Source organism: Stigmatopora nigra, chromosome 3 (assembly GCF_051989575.1).
Source record: "Stigmatopora nigra isolate UIUO_SnigA chromosome 3, RoL_Snig_1.1, whole genome shotgun sequence".
NCBI lineage: Eukaryota > Metazoa > Chordata > Actinopteri > Syngnathiformes > Syngnathidae > Stigmatopora > Stigmatopora nigra.
The window spans coordinates 9,677,363-9,696,053 of NC_135510.1; the positions used below are offsets into that span (position 1 = coordinate 9,677,363).

An 18,691-nucleotide genomic window follows, 5' to 3' on the forward strand; every position below is an offset into this window, starting at 1 on the left:
GGTTTATTCAAAATGGTAATTGATAAATTGAACGTGAATGTTTTTCAAGCATGTGAAGTAATAGGCTAACGCATTAATCAGTACACCTTTAAGCAGGAAAACATTTTCTGAATCACTTCGTATGAGTCGTTAGAGTTGCAATGCAAAATTAACCCAATTTGGATTAACATCAGATCATGCACTCCGTAGACCTCCTACATTTGCATAAATTGATTTGGTAATAATTAAGAAAACCTAATACAACCCATTTACTGGTACATACCTCTCTTTTTTAAGTGCCTTGATGAGAGTAAGGTGTTAATCCTATAGCAGTGACCTGGCCATTTGGAGAGGCCGTATACACATACGCAGCACCCTGACCCCTCTAAATACATGTGTCTATCAAGCATATATGAATTAAGCATCCCCAGGAGGCTTCACCTCCTGAGCCGAGCGGCGTGTGACTCTTACGGATCCATTTTACTGCGGCACTCGCTGGCAATCAGGCTTGAATTATTAAAGTGAGCAGTGAGCAATGATCAATTCATTGCGGCCGGCGCTCGCAGCCCGCCCTCTCGTACCTCAGCAGCAATGACATTGAGAACACTTGAGTAGGCCTCCAGACAATGCACATAAATATGACTTATGTCAGACCCGATATGTCAATAATAATAACTGTACAGGCTGAGGCCATGCCCAGAAATGCACTTTGACGGCATGAGATGGATGTGTTCCATATTTAGTGGTGCTGGGCGTTTCTTTTTCAAGTCAGTGTTAAGTGAATATCAATGCTTCTGATGAAGTTGTCTCACCAGAGCGAAGTGTGTTGTTAAAAATGTGGCCAAATTGGCATATAAAATGAAAATCCAAAAATATTCAAAATGAGACTAGAAAAATCTGATAGTTTTGCTCACATTCAAATACTGATGGCGTAAAAATAGAAGAAGGTTGGTACTGTGAATAGCCGTTCATAACTGAATGTTTAGATGTCTAGTTGTCAGAGATGTAATCACTTCAAGCCTCCAATAAATTGATAGAAACCAACGTGCACTATTACAGCCTCTGTCATGTTGCGCAAAAGTGTCTTCTCTCTGCGATATGTGTGCACTCACAGCCAACTACAAGATACTCTAAAGCACTCTTATAAAAAAAATGCTTTGCCTTTTGTGTCAGCACATATGAAATAAATGACAAACCACACATGGGGGCATCGATTCTGAACTTCACCTCAGGTGTAAAAAAAATTATAATAATAAATAAGGTCAAGAGGAAGATGCACTCAAAACTTTGCGAGAAGCAGCCAAGATAAACCAGGACTCAGAGCCCCCAAAACTGCAATCTCCCTTTAAGCCGAAGAGTGGCAGCTGGCAGAACAGCTGGTGAATAGGATTAATGTCAGAAGAATGAAATAAAACTCAACATATGTCCGAGCCTGAGGTGTTGGGACTGTGCGTGATTGTGCCCCCGATGGATGCCATGTGTGCAGCTGGAAGGAGCTGCTGTGCCGCTCCACTCTCCACCCCACAAGGTCACTTTTAAGAACCGGGCCCATTAAACGCTGCTGCGGCCAAATCAACTTTTTCTTCCGCATGCTTCCACCGCCAGCGTCAGCCCAATTAATCGGCCAGACAATATCATTTTTGTTATGTGAAGGAATCAATCCAAAAAGTTTACTTTATCATTTTAGTGGTCTAAATTGCAATTGACAATGCCCGTCAAAAGAGAAAATGTAGATTAATTGGATTTTCGAAACCTAATTTGAAAGCTTAAGTAAATAAGAATGTACTCGATGATGTTTGATATTTCATACAGTACTGATCATCTCGTTCCAAATGAACATAACATGGACTATATTTGAATTTATAATTCCCATTTGATGTCAGTAATCATTTGGACCTTCGCACTGTAATAAATTAGTGCCATTTGATACAAAAAATTAATTACCAGTTGCCTTGCATTAGATATTTGTTGTTGGGCTACCCTGCAATTTAACTGTCAAAATTATACTTGCCAACTAATCAATGCTGCAAAAAACATTCCCATTTATTCATCTATGTTAATAGATGGGTGAGAGAAAACGTAAAGCGCTGTGATCACGGCCGTTCAGAGTGATTTAGTGAATTAATGGCTGCCTGACTCTACAAGGACAAAAAGAGCCTAATAGGATCCACATGAATGCATTAAAATTTGTAGTCGAGCCAAGAGTCTTGTATCGACATCAAAACTTTATTTCATCATTCACGACAGAAGGAATTATAAAAATAAGGTATTAGGGGGGAGAAAAACGGACATTTTGTGACAACACAAAGCCAGTGACTGCCACTTGTAGCAGTCTGAGTGGGTGGGAACATTCTCAGCTTCAACAGTACCTTCTAATTTCCAACATAGGAAATTAACTAAAGTCAAGGCAAGAGTATATTTAATTTCCAACCCAGTTTATTTTCCCTTTTCAAAAGTAGTTAATTATTAAATTGCAAACTTAGTTTGTTTACAGAGACGCCAGAGCTCGTGGATTTTGTTTACCGGCGTGCGAGACCTAAGGTCATTATCTTTTATATTTATTCTTCAATAGTATCATTAAACAAGCAATATTTTAAAAGCTTTTTATTAAGCTGGAACATAGTTTATTTATTTAGTTTCACCACACAGTATTTATTATGTTGCTGTTGGAGTCAAGCAAGTAATATTAAAGATAAATCATTCATTTCTCTGCGGTTACTTGTTCCCTATAACAATGAATATTTATTTATATGTTACATATAAATTTAAATTTATACTGGGGTGTTTTGCACAGTTTTTCAACACCTTCTACTTTAAATACTTTCTCTTATTTTCCTCCCACATTCGACAAGTTACATGGTGACCAGGAAGTTGCATTCATTGTGGAGACTCTCCACAGAACATGGGAAGACCAAACCTTAATTACTTTTTTTATTTTTAAAATATGTATTTGAAATGTGTCCTCTGTCTACATACCTGTTATGATCAGTACTTTTTCCTGATATGAAGAAAGTTAGATACACTTTTCCAGTGGCTCAATATCTATATTATCAAATTGAAAGTTGGAAAAATGACTGAAATTTAGGTAAAATATCCAATTTAGCCAATGAAAATCAGTTTTGGCAATTGTAAGGAAAAAGCTTTCACAATATTAATGTAGACACAAAAACCATACACACACCTATATAATAGGTGGTAGAGTGAAAGCTTTAACTGCATAAATATATTTCTACATTAACACAATTGTTTACGCTTTTAAGCTTTAACTCAATTAGAATTTTAACTTTGGATTTTGACAGCGCAAACTAAACACAAAAACATAATGTTGATTCTTTTTCATTGGACAATTACATGTACTAATATTTAAAAAAAAGTTACTAAGAAAAAGCACTGCATCAGCAATATCACTTCAGCTTTTTCCATGGTTTTAAATTCTACTACTCATCACTATAAACTTGACGGTATGCAATTGATAATGTGACATAAAAAACAATTAAGTAGTGAACCAGAGCAGGCAAAAATGACAGTGAACATCCAAAAGGATATGGAATTCATCACATAATTATACTCCTTGCCAATCTGCCGTTGCAGTGCAATAAAACAAATGTTTACTCATTCCCTCTGAGATGACTCCTGACAAGCTGAACGTTACGTTCGAAAAAGGAGAAAGAAAAGAAAGGCAGTGAGTAGGAGGAAACACTTGTTCCATCCTGCCAGATTAAAGAGTTTTTGTCACTCTGGTTTGACGCACATGATTACAGAGAAAAGGAAAACAATGCAAATTTGTTAGTAGGCCCTGAGTACGTGTTTTGTCATGTTTGCAGATGTCAAGGCGGGTGTATTAGTTGATGTACCTGCAATTTACAGAAATGTGATGTGCTCTGAAATCATTAGCGAGTCATACGGGCAACACATTCTAGGGTGTGGGTTAGGTGTCAACTATTTTAATCCCTGGTCAAATGAAACCGGCTCTTTTGTGGGGCTGTGTGTACAACTACGTACAATGTTGGAGGACTGAAAAGCCACAGCTAGGGCGGCGACACTGAGCTACGCTGACTCCAAAGACAAGTTCTCCCAAATTTTCACTTCTTCCTCCTCCGTAAAAGTTTTTCAGGTTCGATTGTTTCCCATCCCTGCCATGCCCCGTTTTACCGGCTTTAGCTGGCTATTATTCATTCAATGGAGAGGGAGGTTTCACAACCCGCTGACAAATATAGCAGCATTAATGGCCTGAGCCTTCTTATGTGTCAGCGTTTCACCATCACTGCACCTCTCCAAATGCTGCCGCGTCAAATAAAACAGTCAAAGTGATACTGCTGCTATTTTTCTGGACGAAACAAAACACAAGGGTCTCGCTGGCCAGCGGTGATATAATTAACTGGATTTGATATGCAGTTGACGGGGTATACCGTGTGAGGACAAGCAAGGCTCTGTGTAACCCTGGCTGTGATTTGTCTCGAAGAAACACCCGTTTCCTCCTATCAAGGAGTTCCTGTGCAGCCAGAACGGCCAGGATCACAATGGGAGTTTTGTGTCGCCGGGGTGCAAGGGCGGGGGGATACGCTGAACAGCTGAAACCCGGGAAGATGGCCCCTGGAATGCTCCCCAGCAGTTGCTACTGTTGACTAATCGGAATATGAGAAGTAGGGAAGGTGATCTTGAATGCAAAGAATGGAACATAGAAGAAGCAGCTGCTTGTTTTGTCATGTGAATGACGAAGACAGCGGCGCAAAAGGGCGACAAAATCTATATCTTCGCTTGTGTAAAGTGAAACCTGGAGGGAGTACGTACGTCCGGGTGTCTTGTGCGACAGATCTGCTTTGGGACTGATAGTAAATAAATCAGGAGGTGGACCAAGCACTTTGTTTTTGTTTTTTTTTTTACATCTCTGCCTGGCACATGTGGCATTTGACCAGGCCGCAGGGTCATGAATCAGACAATAAAAAATGGACAAAAGGTTGAATGAAGTGAAGACAATAAATAGGTTCACTGGTTGGTGGAAATGTAAGTGAGCTGGTGAAGAGCTTTTGGGACTTTCACAGGTGTATATTATTTATCCTACATCAAGACTGAATAACATTTAATTAATTTACTGAGTCAATTGCAGTAGAAAAAGAAGCAAATAATTATAAAAAAAAGATAACATTCTGTGCCAATGCCAAGTACTCCAGAAAGATAAGCAAAATCAAATGCAGCATGAAATCATACACAAAATGTAAAACCCTTTATATTGTTAATATGTTTTAATAGGTTGCAACCTTATAAGTCTCTTTTTTTTCTTCTTGTGATAAAAAAACGGAATTCTACTTAAATTAGTAAGTTTGGAAGAAATTTGATTAGATGGAGAGCACATATTGTGGGGGATACGTTTTTTTTTTTTCAAATTCTAATGCCAAATTGGCAGACAGCCCATGCCGTACAGTTGAAAAACCTATTTAACGTCTGACCCACAGGGCGACAAGAGGATTGATTGGCAGGGAGCAGCTTTTGATCATATGTCCTAACAAGCGATTCCAGCACATGTCTCTTCAGTTGAACAGATCTGCATTACCTATTCAAACAAAAGTGACAGACCCAAGCGCTGCTCCGCTGGGCTGGTACGCTGTGCCTCAGGCCAAGACAGAGCACACAGATATATTTCCCCACTCCCTTTCTCTCTCTCTCTCTCACACACACACATACAAAAGGATCAAAACTATAGCACACAAACCTATAGTAAGTATTTAATTAAACAGGTTACTTGCATCAGGATGCGTGAGTGAAAGATTTAGCAAAAATAAATAAATAAATCAATTGCAGCGTATTATTAAAAGGGGATGGAAAAATTCTTGACTGGTATTTGGCCAGTGTGCACGGGAGCCCTGCCAGGAAGGTCCCGGGAAGAAGCAGTGGGACGGTGCACCCAGAGGAAAGAGAAACAGCTACGTGGCTGAAGAAGGCCTCGAAATCTGCAACCACGGCAACCGGAATCTCGAAACCCTCATTGCATATGCATGGAGTTAGAGGCTCATGCTCAGATCATTATAACAAAGATTCCTATTAATTAGGTGGGTTAAGCAGAAGCAGATGACACGGCAGCTGGGATGAGATGAGAGGGGAGTAGGGAGGGAATGAGGAGAGGAGGGGAGAAAGTGCATCAGTCTGTCTGGGGGAGGGAGGGAAGGACCATTTTATCATATCTAATATACAGTACACTGCTTTTTATAGAGTATCACTTTTAATCTGTTCTTTAATATTAAGCCTTTTTTTAAAAAAAAAAAGATTCCATACATTGTTACAAAATAGTTATATCGACCCCAAAATAATTCTGCTATTGCACCTGCAGGCAATTTCCTCCACGGCTGCATGTGAACTCAGCGGGGGTCGCGGCACTGATAGAGAAAGTGTTAGAACAGAGATGATCAGCGCTAATAAGCACCCCAACTATTCTCTTGCAAAGCTTTCCTCCAGCCCCGAATCTCATTACACGTCTGCCGTAATAGAGCGTAATGACTGCACAATGATGATCGCTCAACCCCGTGTGCAGTCATTAGACAGTGATAATACACAATGACACTACCGGGATTACAGTTACAGAAAGGATTGTGGGATAAAGGCAGAGGTGGGTCTGAGGTAGTGTTACTAGTTCAACGAACATCCAATGTATAGTGTGGTCTTGTGTTGGTTCAACTTCAAATGGCTTTTTACTAGTCTAAGCGTTGTAACAAATGAGTGGAGTCACATTGGATTGCACATCTATTGCCATCATTGGCACCCAAAGAGTTAATAATCTAATCCACACACCTGAATTGACATCTGAAATATTGATTTGATGTGTTTAAAGTTAAATCAGGCAACTAATATTAATATTAGTTTCTTGGAAATTTGATCGCATGTTGAAATAGTCCAAAAGCTCAGATAAAACTACTTTCTCGTAGAAAAATCTTAATATGGTCCAGGGGAGTTAGAATAAATGGTCCTCAAAAATGGGATGACTAAACAGTAATGAATCATGTTTAAGGACAATTCAACAAGTAGAATTTAGCCCGAGCAAAAATTGAGTCAAGACAGGAAGGTCCACGCGTAGAGTTCCTCATCTTTGACTCCCCACACCAAGTATTACTGTGTTGACTTGTAAAGTATTGATTCGGACATCACATAAAACTTGCATGCGAGTCCAATGACGGCAGTCACTTTGTCTTTTTTATAATGCTGGGAATTTTTTTTTCCACTTCATCCTCTTGTACATTTTCCTGACATTTTAAACTCTCGACTAAGGCTGTCTAGAGAAATGCATCCATAAATAATGCTTTACAATAGCTCGTAAGTAAACATGGCGCACAATCGTTAGCCCTGCTGGCAACTGCGTCTAATAGGGCTTTTACAGCAAAGGTGACTATTCAGCTAAATGCAGCGCACACTGCTTGGAGGACATTTTCATTCATTAGCACAATCATGAGCACTTAAAGCACTTGAAGGACCCACAATGGAAAAGAAGGGTAGACCCATACTGCGGGTGAAGGGGCAAAAATTGAGAGACGGAGGAATGTCCGAGTGATGCTCAGTACAATCCTGTGCACACAGACCATTGTTTTTAATCTAGCTAAGTAATTAAAAGTCATTGTGAGGCTCAGCAGCATTAAACCATTCTTAAATTGGCTGCCATTGACGAATGATCACTCCGTCCTTCCGGCCAAAATCGATTGAAAGTCTATGACACCGACGAAACGTGTTCTCATGCTCAACTCGTGTGGTCAACACTTGAGTTTGAGTCAATCGGGACAATGAACTGTTCTGACCGTGGGAGGGAATCCCCAAGAAGAATAGTAGCAGATGGTGAATGGTCTCCGAGGACCTCGGTGATCCCAATCACACGGGCACCAATGCGGCCGAATTGGACACAACAGTTGTCCCGCTTAGATAAGTGGTATATTTAGCTCATCTGTTGCTCGCAACACATTAGCAGTGTCATTAAGACAACAAATGGCTTCTTTAACCTTCTTGTGTTCTCTCCAATCTACATTTTTTTCTGTCTTCTGCTATATCTGCTACCATGAGCAAAGAAGTCACAATTTGATTTCACTAATTTTGGGTGAAGTTTCCCTTTCCTTTTCCTCGAGAGTCCTTTCCCCTCCCTTTTACAGTAATCACTGATCATCACCAGTGAAGCTTCCTTAAGTGCACTCTAAATTTGAGTGTCTCTCAGTTCCTGCGACATGGGAACAATATTCTGAACTTTGTGCCTCTTTTGTGCTCTGCCATTTCTCCTCCTTTGAAACTAATTTCCTCTGACGGGACTTTGTATTGGTGGCTGTGCTACACGGTTCATGAGGCAGACGAAGTCTCTATTATTAACGGGAGATTAAAACAGCTGTATGACACTCCAATGCACCCTCTTCTTTCCGCACTGGCATATGGCCGTGGATTACATGATCCACTTGACCATTTAAATTTACGGCACCAACCAAGCTTCACCAGCTGAGGTTCATTACCATGGCGCCAAGCATTGCCATAGAGAGTTCAGGGTGAAAAGCAACTTGATGAGGCACATATACAGAGAGAAGTCCTAACATTGTTGAAAATTGGCTTTGTTTTAGACAACTCCTTTTGTAGGTACACATCCATATATGTACAGTATATACAATCAGATCCTTCTGTGCTAAAAGGACAAGTCTCTTATTACCAGTGTAATATAAAAGACCAGCAAATGTATATTTAAAAGTTGAACGGGGAAATTATTTTGGGGCTAACAGAGGTCTAATTTATTCATCTGATGAAGTGCTTAAGCTAAGAGCTCCCCAGACACTAAATGAGACACATGCATTCCCAAGGGGGTTGAACATTTGATTGGATGTAGTTACATTACTACAGACTTAATTAAGTAGGGGGGATGTGTTCTTGGAGCTTGTTCAAATATTTGTTTCTTTCACCAGCCTACTCTTTATAGACTGCAGGCTGTGGAAGAGAGAAACCAACATGGCTAGATTTCTTTCAGCTAAGATACAGGCCTCCAAGTATTACCTCATTTAGTCACAGGGCCAGTGAGCTGAAGTATTTAACGTTTGTAGCAAATGTGACCCGTACAACGCCAAAGAATGAGCTGGAATACCACCAGGAAGCAAAGGGAGTTAAGAGTATACTTAGATATTGAAGGAAACAACTTTGAAAGGTGAATTCTGTGAAGTGTTTTCCTCATCCAAGAAACAAAATAAAACAGAGGGAAGACCTACCGTCTTGCTCTGTCTTTGTCATCTCCTCCATCTTCTTCTGCTTGAGAGTGTCCACAACATCTGCCAGGCTTCCTTTGCGGCGTTCCGGAGTTCCAAACGCTGATGCGCTCAGCAGGTCGCCTCGCTCCCGAGCCCCCTCCTCAGGCTTGTGCGGGGAAGTGGAATTGTTGCGGAAGGAGTACAAGGAACATACTTTATTGCTGTCAGATTCCTGAGTGACAAAGAGTCGACAATGACAAGAAATGAGTGGTCTCCTTTGAGCAATTTGACACAATGTCAGCATCGGAAACACTGATATGAACATATTATGATGCCTGTTCTTCTGATTACGTACAGCAGTGTCTTGGGTTTATACATAATTTGAAGCAATGCAATATAGGACTTGATGGAGAAAACTGAGATGAAAAGATGAGAAGCACTTGCATAGGGTAGTATATTCATACGCTTTGATTTCAGCTGCCCCAACAACACAGGCAAATCTCTGGACTGTAATTTGTCAAATTGCTGTTGAGTGTGCATTTGTGTTCAGGTGACTACTGTGTAATTTGTTCATTTCCTAGTGCAGACCTATTCTCAGCTGAGTGCCTGTAGACGTCGTAAATCTGTGTCCTGTCACAAGATGTTGTTGTTTTTTCCCAATCCCACCTGTGCACGGTTTAGTATTTAACTTGGGGTCTTGTCTCTAGGCGGCTGGCTGAGTGCTCCCAGTGCACGAGCACACACGAAGGGAGCCGAAAAGAATGGGACATGGATTGAATGGGAGACAGAGGGAGCTTTACGCTGCAGATGTGATGTTATAGTCGGCACACGGGCCATTGCTGAACGCTACATCTGACAGAAGGTGGTGTTAATTATGGTTTGTGGAGCAGAAGGTCGCTAAGCAGCAAGGAGCCAGTAGCTTTAACAGGGGAACAGTTTGGTTTGATTTAAATATTCACCCTCATAGTATGTCGAGGAAGATAGTGTTTTACTTTTCAGAACGGTTTTGGTCCATGACCACATTTGGAAAGCCTACATCTGGTCTCTCAAAAGTTTTGATTTTGACTTGGTCTCTATGATTTCTGGTGCTGGGAAAGTCTCTGTTTCCAGTCTTCTCACTAGACCATTAAACAGATAATCTTTGTGATAGAAATGTCTGGGTCAATATTTGATGGGAAAATACAAATGCAGCAAAATGCACAGGGCTAATTCCTCATTCCAGGCAGAATGCAACAGTAAGTCGGGTGATCTCGTACCAAGCGCCAGGGTGGCACGACTGTCCGACCCGCTGTGCACTTCCCAACCTTGTGTTGGATGATTATGCAGTGTGGCAGAGACAGTGGAGAGTGCTTGAGGCTAGCGGAGGAGTGCTGGGTTAATCAGCTGGCACGGGTTCAGGGCACAGCCTACACAGACGCACGGCACAGCAGTAGAGTCAGGTAATCAGCACACTCTCATTCCTCTCGCCTTATGCCTCTATTTTCTCTTTTGTATCATGCCACGGTGTCTTTTTATGCTTTTCTCTCAACTAATCTTGTTTTGGTTTGCTCTCTTGACTCCATTTTTAATTTCCAGAGCTTTAAACCTTAACAACTTTCATTTTTGTTTCTTTATCATAAAGCCAACCAGACTAATGAGGAATTGCAATTGCATGCTGCTGATGATATTTTTGGGAAGATTTTCTTCACAATCTTACAGTGTTTCGCTGAAAATAACAACCAAGACCCGTCTTGGACAAAACCGAAAAATCACTCAGAATGACTTTATTGGATCTGGACCGAGCCTAAGACCAATTCATTTGTGAAAGCAAAACAAGAGGCGTGATCTTCAACCAATACTTTACGCTCACATCACTAGGAGAGTTTAATTTTGTGACTGTATGCGTGTGTGTGCATACTGTATGTGTGTTGAGGGTCTCCGCGACCAACTGCAGAGCTACTTCAGAGGCCCTCTGGGTGTCTTTACCGTTGTGCCGTCTGTCAAAGACAACCACCTGCCTCTTGTGTGCATCTCATTCACAAGTGCTCGCGCTACTCTTCACTCCGCCAACATCAAAGTAGCTACGTACTAAGAATGTACAGCATCTGGAGAGTGGCTGCAGATTTAGCTTTGACAAAACAAGCTGCCGAACAACACTCAGCTACCAAGGACAAGACATGCTTCTTTTATAGTAACAAGAATGCGAGCTCAAGGGAAGCAGAAAAGGCCAAGTCTTCTGGCCATGACACAGTTGGGATTTGTGTCACTGCTAATGTTTAGGGGAAAGTTCCTCTGTTTACGCTGAGAATAGATGATGCTTTAGTATTTGGCAGAGCCGCTTATACAGAGACCTCTGAGGTTTCATTACTCTGAGGGGCTGGAGCCACGGATAGAATATCAGCTTCTTTGTACAAGACAGGGACAATGAATGCCTGCTGAGACTGGATCGGCAACACCAAGGGGAGATTAGTAATACCGTGGTGCACGTTTGTGAGCCTAAAACTGAAGCCTAAAGAATTGAAAGTTATTTGTTTTGATGACTTTATACAATCTTAGCATAGCAATAAATAACTTTCATTTTTCCATGAATCGACATCATGATTTTTGGGTGGAAAAATAACCATAAAAAGACTTCCTTTCAAGTCTTGTATTTTTCAGTGGAGATGCAATTGTTGGTTTTGTATTGTGTCTCACCATGCGCTGCTGGGCAGACACCAAACTGTCCCAGTCACTCTCTGGAGGTACAGTGCTCAGCGGTTGAATTTCATCCGGGTGCGTCTTTCCATGGAGCAGATTGTGCAGCGGCAGCTGCGGTGTGCAGTGGGCGTCCGCCGTCTCCTCTTTTTCCCAAGACAAGTGGTCCTGGCTCATGGCATCATCTCCATCGACCACAGAGGCAAAAGGAGACGTGGCTTGCTTGGAAGACATGACTCTGCTATAGAAAGAGAAAAATACACTTTATTATTATTAATAGAATAGAAAGAGCAATGCAGAAAAAGGGTGTTTTTTCTTCAATGGTTTCAATATGTTTTGGAAGTTGCTTTTAGGAACAACAAGAAATGCACCTGTGCTACAACGTTCTACTTAATTGCCTGCGGGGTCCGGAGCAGGCTGTGGGGTCCCTAATCTTTTGTTTAATGCAGATGGATAGCTTGATCTCAGCCTGGAACTGTGCCTGCTTGGGGCTTGGGCCAAACCCCAAGATACTCAGGCAGTGGGTCAGCCAGACAGTGGGGCTATCAGCCAGGAATAGAAAATGACTCCACAAATAATTCAACCATTCATGCAATTTGGAAAGAAAATTTAGATTGTAAGAAGTGCATCTAAACTTTTCTGACGAGGAAAAAACTCGATTACAAAAAAGGCAAGTCAATTCTTGAAAAAAAGTTACAAAACTATTAAATCTAACTCACAACTTGAGAATAGTCACCTGAAAAATAATTTGGTTTTCTTTCAAGGCAAATCTGTTGGCTGCTGTATGTGAACAGTAACGGGATAAATAATAAATAATATTTACGTATTTCTTTGTATCCCCCATACATTTTTAAAAACATATTGAACACAGAATATTCACCTGGGTGAGTTTTATACAGCTACTAATGTCCAGTCTTGGTGACTAACAAACATTGACTTGTCTATTCAAGTGTAACACACATTCACACACTGGTGCACTGTGACAGATCAGCCAAAGCAGGGAGTGGGCCTAAACAAAGGTGGCCTAAGTTCATGTCGTATGTCTCGGCAGCTGAACAAACAAGCCCACAAAAAGTACCTGTGTCTGTCTGTTTGTATGTCTGTCTATGCTTATGTCTTTGTAGGAATCAGCCTTCATTTGGAATGCATTTCCTGTAATTGTAACCAACGTAAAGTGCTCTCATTGATTGCTAATAATTGAAAATCTCCAAATGCAGGAAAGCTCAGAAAGCCGTTACAATTGGAATAAAATAAATGAGAAATGGAAGTTCGCATGTGCGCCGCCGGGGGACTTTTTACACAGAGGTATTTTTTATTAATGCCCCCAAAAAGCCCGAGCCAGGAGTACAACAAACGCTGTGTCCTCAATGGAGTGTGAGAGTGAAACAAAGCACTGCCTTTGTATTACACATTAAATCAAGTGGCATTATTTTTAGCACTAAAATATTCAGTCTCTCAGGCACTTTTACTTGAGTCTCCAGCCATCAGTCAAACTGCTGAGGCGTGAGCAAGACAAGGGGATGGAGCGAGAGCGATGGAGACTCCATCCTCCTGTAACATGTGTCTACAGCAATCTTGTTAAAGAATGCAACAGATCTGTGGCAGGCTCCATAACAGTATTTGTCAGCAGGAGTTAATAATTTATCCGCAGAGCACGGAGGTTTTGCGCTCAGGCAGCTAAAGAGTGCCGAGAGCTTCCTCAGCCCCGCCCCCACCCCTGACGAGCCCCACACAATACTACCACCTCATGTCATTGAAAGGAGAAATGATTCTTTGAAAAATATCTAAGGGCAAGTAGGATATTTATTTCTCATAGAGATCACACAGCGACGTGATCTAACAGCGTTTCTCAGCCGTGACACAATAAAAACAAAACTGAAGAGCAGAAAAATAAGGAGTTATATTCAATTCGGTGTGAGTGTAAGTATGAACAAATGAATCATCTTCTCCAAAAGAAATCACACATTTTACAAGCTTGGCCTCAAAAGCAAACAGAACAGCCATTGAGTGGAACTTTTTGAGTGACTTCACCTTGGGCAACTATGCCTTTATATGGTGTAGAGGGGAAAAAACAGGGGGCACTTGACGTTCTCAAATTCATGACGGGCTACCGTCCCTCATGCTTGATTAGAGTGTAACAATGTCCAGCTAACAAGCCAACCTAATCAATAGGGCCATGAAACACTGTCATCGTGCCCACTTTCTCTCACACAAAGCCCAAGTGATTTTGAATAGGCTGCCACAAGGGGAAGGGTCAGCCACCAAAGGGAAGGGCTCTCTCTCACTCTATATATATACACAACTGACAATATTGAAGGACTTATGTTCCCTGGCTACAAGCTCATATAGCCTGGAATGCTTTGACTCATGAATTGTTCCCTCTGATAATGTTTCAGTGTCCAGCAAAACAACCTCTGCTTAATTGGAAAGTATTAAAGGGGCTGTCGTGCACCACTCATCTATGGGCTCTTTTGAATCAGTGGGGGGCAAACTGTCCTCAGCTATCCGCTTTCTTCTTTCATCGTGCAAAAGGTCCGACTGACTTTCACCTTCTATGTCCGCCCGTACTGGCCATGAACCTTTTTATTGACACCGGCGCCAAGTAACTCATCAGCAGATTTCGTACGAGCACAGGGGCCAGCGTCTTCCAGCCTCTATAAAAAGAAATCTTGACTTGTTCAACTTGTAGTGCCTAATAAATGACTTGGAAATGTTCGCAGCGGAGATACCGTATATCGAAGGTATGTCTACCCTTGTGAACACGTTCTGTAACAGAATCAAACTGACTGACGGAGCTATTAATGAACCACACTGGGCTATAAATCAGCCACTTTCACTGCCATTAATCACACACAACCCAATTAATTACCATGATAAATTACCAATACAAAGGATTGTCGTATAAACATTTGGAAGGCAATTTATGAACTGACTACTTAGGGGATTTAAAGACACGAGTGTGCGCACGAGATGAGCAAATTCATCTGCTGGTTTCCCTTCAGGGGTTCCTCCTGTTCTAGCAGGTGTCGTGGTAGGGTTCCTCAGGGTTCTTCACCTGCCATAATGAGATATTACTACCTGACAGCTCCCAGCTGGAGGAGCACTGACACGGAAGCCACCGTTTAGCACAATTAAATTATCACCCTCTATTGTGATTGTGCCATGCTGCGCAGCCGCCAGCTTTCTGGGTACATAATCAACTCGTAATAAAAGCCTGTAAACCGAACACACTCACTCACAAATGCGCACACATTTTGAGGTGCCGTGGAATTCAAACAAAAGTCTTGTATTTTTCTTTATATGTCTTTTTAGGGGGGGTTTTCTATGGAGTCTGTTAGAATGTCTTAAACCTGGCTGGGAACGTCATTAAAGATAATGGCATTCGAATAAAGTAAATGGTGGGGAAGAGGGATTTTTTTTCCAACTGCTGCTGTGAAGAGGTTGGAGAGTTGTCCAAATTAATTTTGTAAAATTGTTCCTCCATTATTCTTGACCTTACCCTGCGAAAAGTCAACTCAATTACATCTGTACTTCATCCCCACTTCACACTCTCTCCTGATAGCTTCTCTATTAGACATGTCCGCCGTTAGCGCGTTGCCTAAAACCCAAATGAATGCCGCCAAGAGCAAATTGAGCGAGCCACCTGAAGTGCACACTTTGCATATCGAGCCGAGTATTGATAATTACTTTGCAGGGTAAATTATTTGCAATAATATGCCGAGAGAGGAAGTACCTCGTCCCCGCTTTAAACACTCGTGCAGCTGCTGCGATGCCGGGCCTGGTGTCCTTGCTCAGCGCGAGGCAAAGGCACACACAGGTGTGAGAGTGCTTAAGTGTTCCTGTCTGACTCCCTAGAAAGGGTCGATGAGCACTTGCACACTAAATCCCTCCACCCCCTCTCCTCTTCTACCTCCTCCCCTGTGCCCGTAGCCTCGTTCATGATCCTGAAAAAGTAGATCAGAAATGTCATTTCCTTGAAATTCCTACTTTATTTTACAGTATTTTTACATAGAAAAAAGTGCGTGACTATGTTCTTCAGTATTTTTTTTTCAATATCAAATTATCTTTTCTTATTGAAATGAAAGAAAAGCCTTTTTTTAACTCATTCACTGGCATTGATGGCGATAAATGTTCATTTTATGATTTAACAGGAAGGAACAGTGGGTGAGTTACACAAAAAAAATCAATTAAAAAAGCATATTTTACAAATTTTCGGCTGGTAATTGTTTTTTATCAAAGCTTTTTTGTTGTGATGCGAGTTGAATTTGCTTTTCTGCACTCAATAGTCAAAGCAAAAATAATATTAATAATAATAATTGACCAGAGAGCACCTTGTGAGAAACCTCTAAATTATGTCACTAGTATCTCAAGAAATTGACTGTACTGCTACTGAAAGCTGGCACTTTTGTTAGAAACCTAAAGACAGACGCGAGACAACCTATTAATGGCATTCTTCATTTACATTTTTCACTGAATCCGCCTGAAGGCTCTTGTATTGCCACTGCTGCGGCTGCAAAACTTAAGCAAACCTCACATCGAGTCAGGCTGCCCATGACACAAGCCTATTTGCCGAGCAACAGTGGAGCTTTGTGGCTTTCCACACTTGACATTAAGTTATGAGCCCTTTGTGAGCAGAAGGAAAACAGAGATCGGAATTTGGCAGGAGCATAATAATACAGAAATCTCCTGTTGGTGTAACGTGAAATTTTCATGGTAACAATCAAGCATTGTTAATCGAAAGAAAAGCAATAGTGACAGATGAAATATAGAGCGGGGGCCCCTTTTTGTACAAGCGTAAACAAAGCGCCATTCAAGCCGTGTCCACTCTGTCATTTATAAAGATAACTTCTGTGTGCTGCAGAGTTTTGCAACAAACGGCTGCCCGTCACCAAATCTAGTGGAACATCTTGTACAGTTGCCAGAGGAGTGAATTGAGCATCAAAAAGAGAGTGGCAGTGCATTAGGGGGAACCTTCTACATTACCAAAGAAAAGAACAAAAGTGTAAAGGGAGCAAGAGGAAAAGAGAATTCAGGAACAAAAAGCGCAGCCGATGAGTGACAAAAATAGAAAAATGCTCAAAGACAACAGGTCATATTGAAGGAATTGACTTTTGTTCTCATCCTAGAATATTATATGAGTGATCTATGAGTGTTTGCATTTGGAAATCCAATGGCAACAAATGTTAAGTGGCTTCAGCAGACTGCCATAACGAGGCCTTCTCACATAGGGACAATATTAAATTCCCCTTCAGAGTTTTCATCTGAGTTTGATTAGTTCCTTCATCATGCTATTACATGCAAACTGTGCCCAAAAACAAATTCTAACCACATAGTTTTGTAGATTCCAAAATGAATAAAATACAGAAAGAAGAAATTATTCTTAAGCGTGAGAAAAGGCCATAGCATGGTAAATTCTAGGACAGATAACTGTCTTGAATACTAGAAAAGTTAAATATGTCTATAGGAAAAGGTACATCAAGGGTTGAGAAGGTTGGTGAAGGTTTTATTTGACATGTCAATTGAAAAATCAAAATGGATAATTCATTTGCTCTAGCAGAAAGCCATGAGCAAGAAGGGTCAGGCGAGATTTATGATTAACCTTATTATTTTGGGGAAACTGACATTGATTGCTGATTTAAACCACTGAAACCAATTAATTTACCCACACTGAATAGAAAGCATGGTCAACAGTGTGTGGCGTTTTGACAGGTTGGACAAGAAGTGTAGCAAATGTGAAGGACTCGATGAAGCTCTGTTTGGGGGCCGTTAAAAGTTACTGCAAGTGATTGACAGTTGATACAAAAAATAAAAACGCCGATCCAAGTAATTGCCCCAAAATCTGATTCACACAAGACATGAATGAATCGTTTTTTTACCAATTTTGATATTCACGGGTCAGCACAGAGAAAAGTTGAGTAAATGAATGTGAAACATGCTCGTCGTAAAAACCAACGGGCTGACAGTCATGCTTGAACAGAAAAATAATGTTGGCGCTTCAGGGAAGTGCCCACCGTAGCGGGCTCAGACATTGACCGCAACATAAAATGTCTCATCAGCTCACTACAAACCTTGTGTCAAACCAGCTAGTATTTTCCCAGTGTAAAATTGGCTCTGTTAGTTAAACACTAAGCCATTGTTCTCTTGGCAAAAGGTGAATCCACAGGATTATTGTAGAAACCCCTTTATTGGTCTGCCTACCATAATATAGGAATTCCATCAAAGTCTGACACCCAAAATTGGAAATTACAAATTCCGACCGATCTTTTCCATGACTACTTAGACGGAATATTTCTTCTTCAATTAAAAAAAAGGGAATTTAAGATTATTAAATGTGAAAATAATGGCTATAAAACCCACGGAGAGGTCTCAAACAATTACCACAAAGGCCCACAGTTGGTAAGGGTTTTCTTTATGGACAGTTTAACCAATGAGGTTTCTGCCAAATGAGGAAGCAATTGAGTTCAAACCTCTTATTTTTGTTTCTGGTTTAATTTTTTTCTGTATAGAATCATTTTTTTGATTGTTAATTAATAAACAAATAAAAAAATTAAGCTCTTTGCTTTTCAATCATACAGTTTGAGGACCGTAGGTCAAGTGATTTACTAAGCAAAACTAATATCTTTTAATTTTTTAAAGTGGACATTGTAAATCATGAAGCAGACTTAGAAATGGAATAATTAAGTCAATTACTCTTTGAAAAAGGCACAAGTCTACTGCTGCAGAGTTTATGTGCGCTTGGTCTGCGTTTCCTGGGCAGCCTCTCACCCCTGCCGCCTCTGTTGTGGTTCCTTGCTACCACAGTCATTATGCTGAGCTTCAGCACAGCACGGTGGAGAACTGCTTCGCTCTGT

The 18,691-nt window shown here is 41.0% G+C and overlaps 1 protein-coding gene across 8 annotated transcripts in view; it reads right to left on the bottom strand.

The window, feature by feature from the left end:
- The window catches only part of sox6 (SRY-box transcription factor 6), a 116,620-nt gene that overhangs the window by 64,411 nt on the left and 33,518 nt on the right, over positions 1-18,691 (bottom strand). For 7 of the 8 annotated variants that reach the window (XM_077712963.1, XM_077712970.1, XM_077712968.1 and 4 more), the window contains 2 exons: positions 11,841-12,081; positions 9,189-9,399 (listed from right to left, as the gene is read on the bottom strand). In XM_077712963.1, the coding sequence (XP_077569089.1) occupies positions 9,189-9,399; positions 11,841-12,081 (452 nt within the window). The remainder of the gene's footprint in view (positions 1-9,188; positions 9,400-11,840; positions 12,082-18,691) is intronic. The other variant, XM_077712967.1, reaches the window with a different exon arrangement.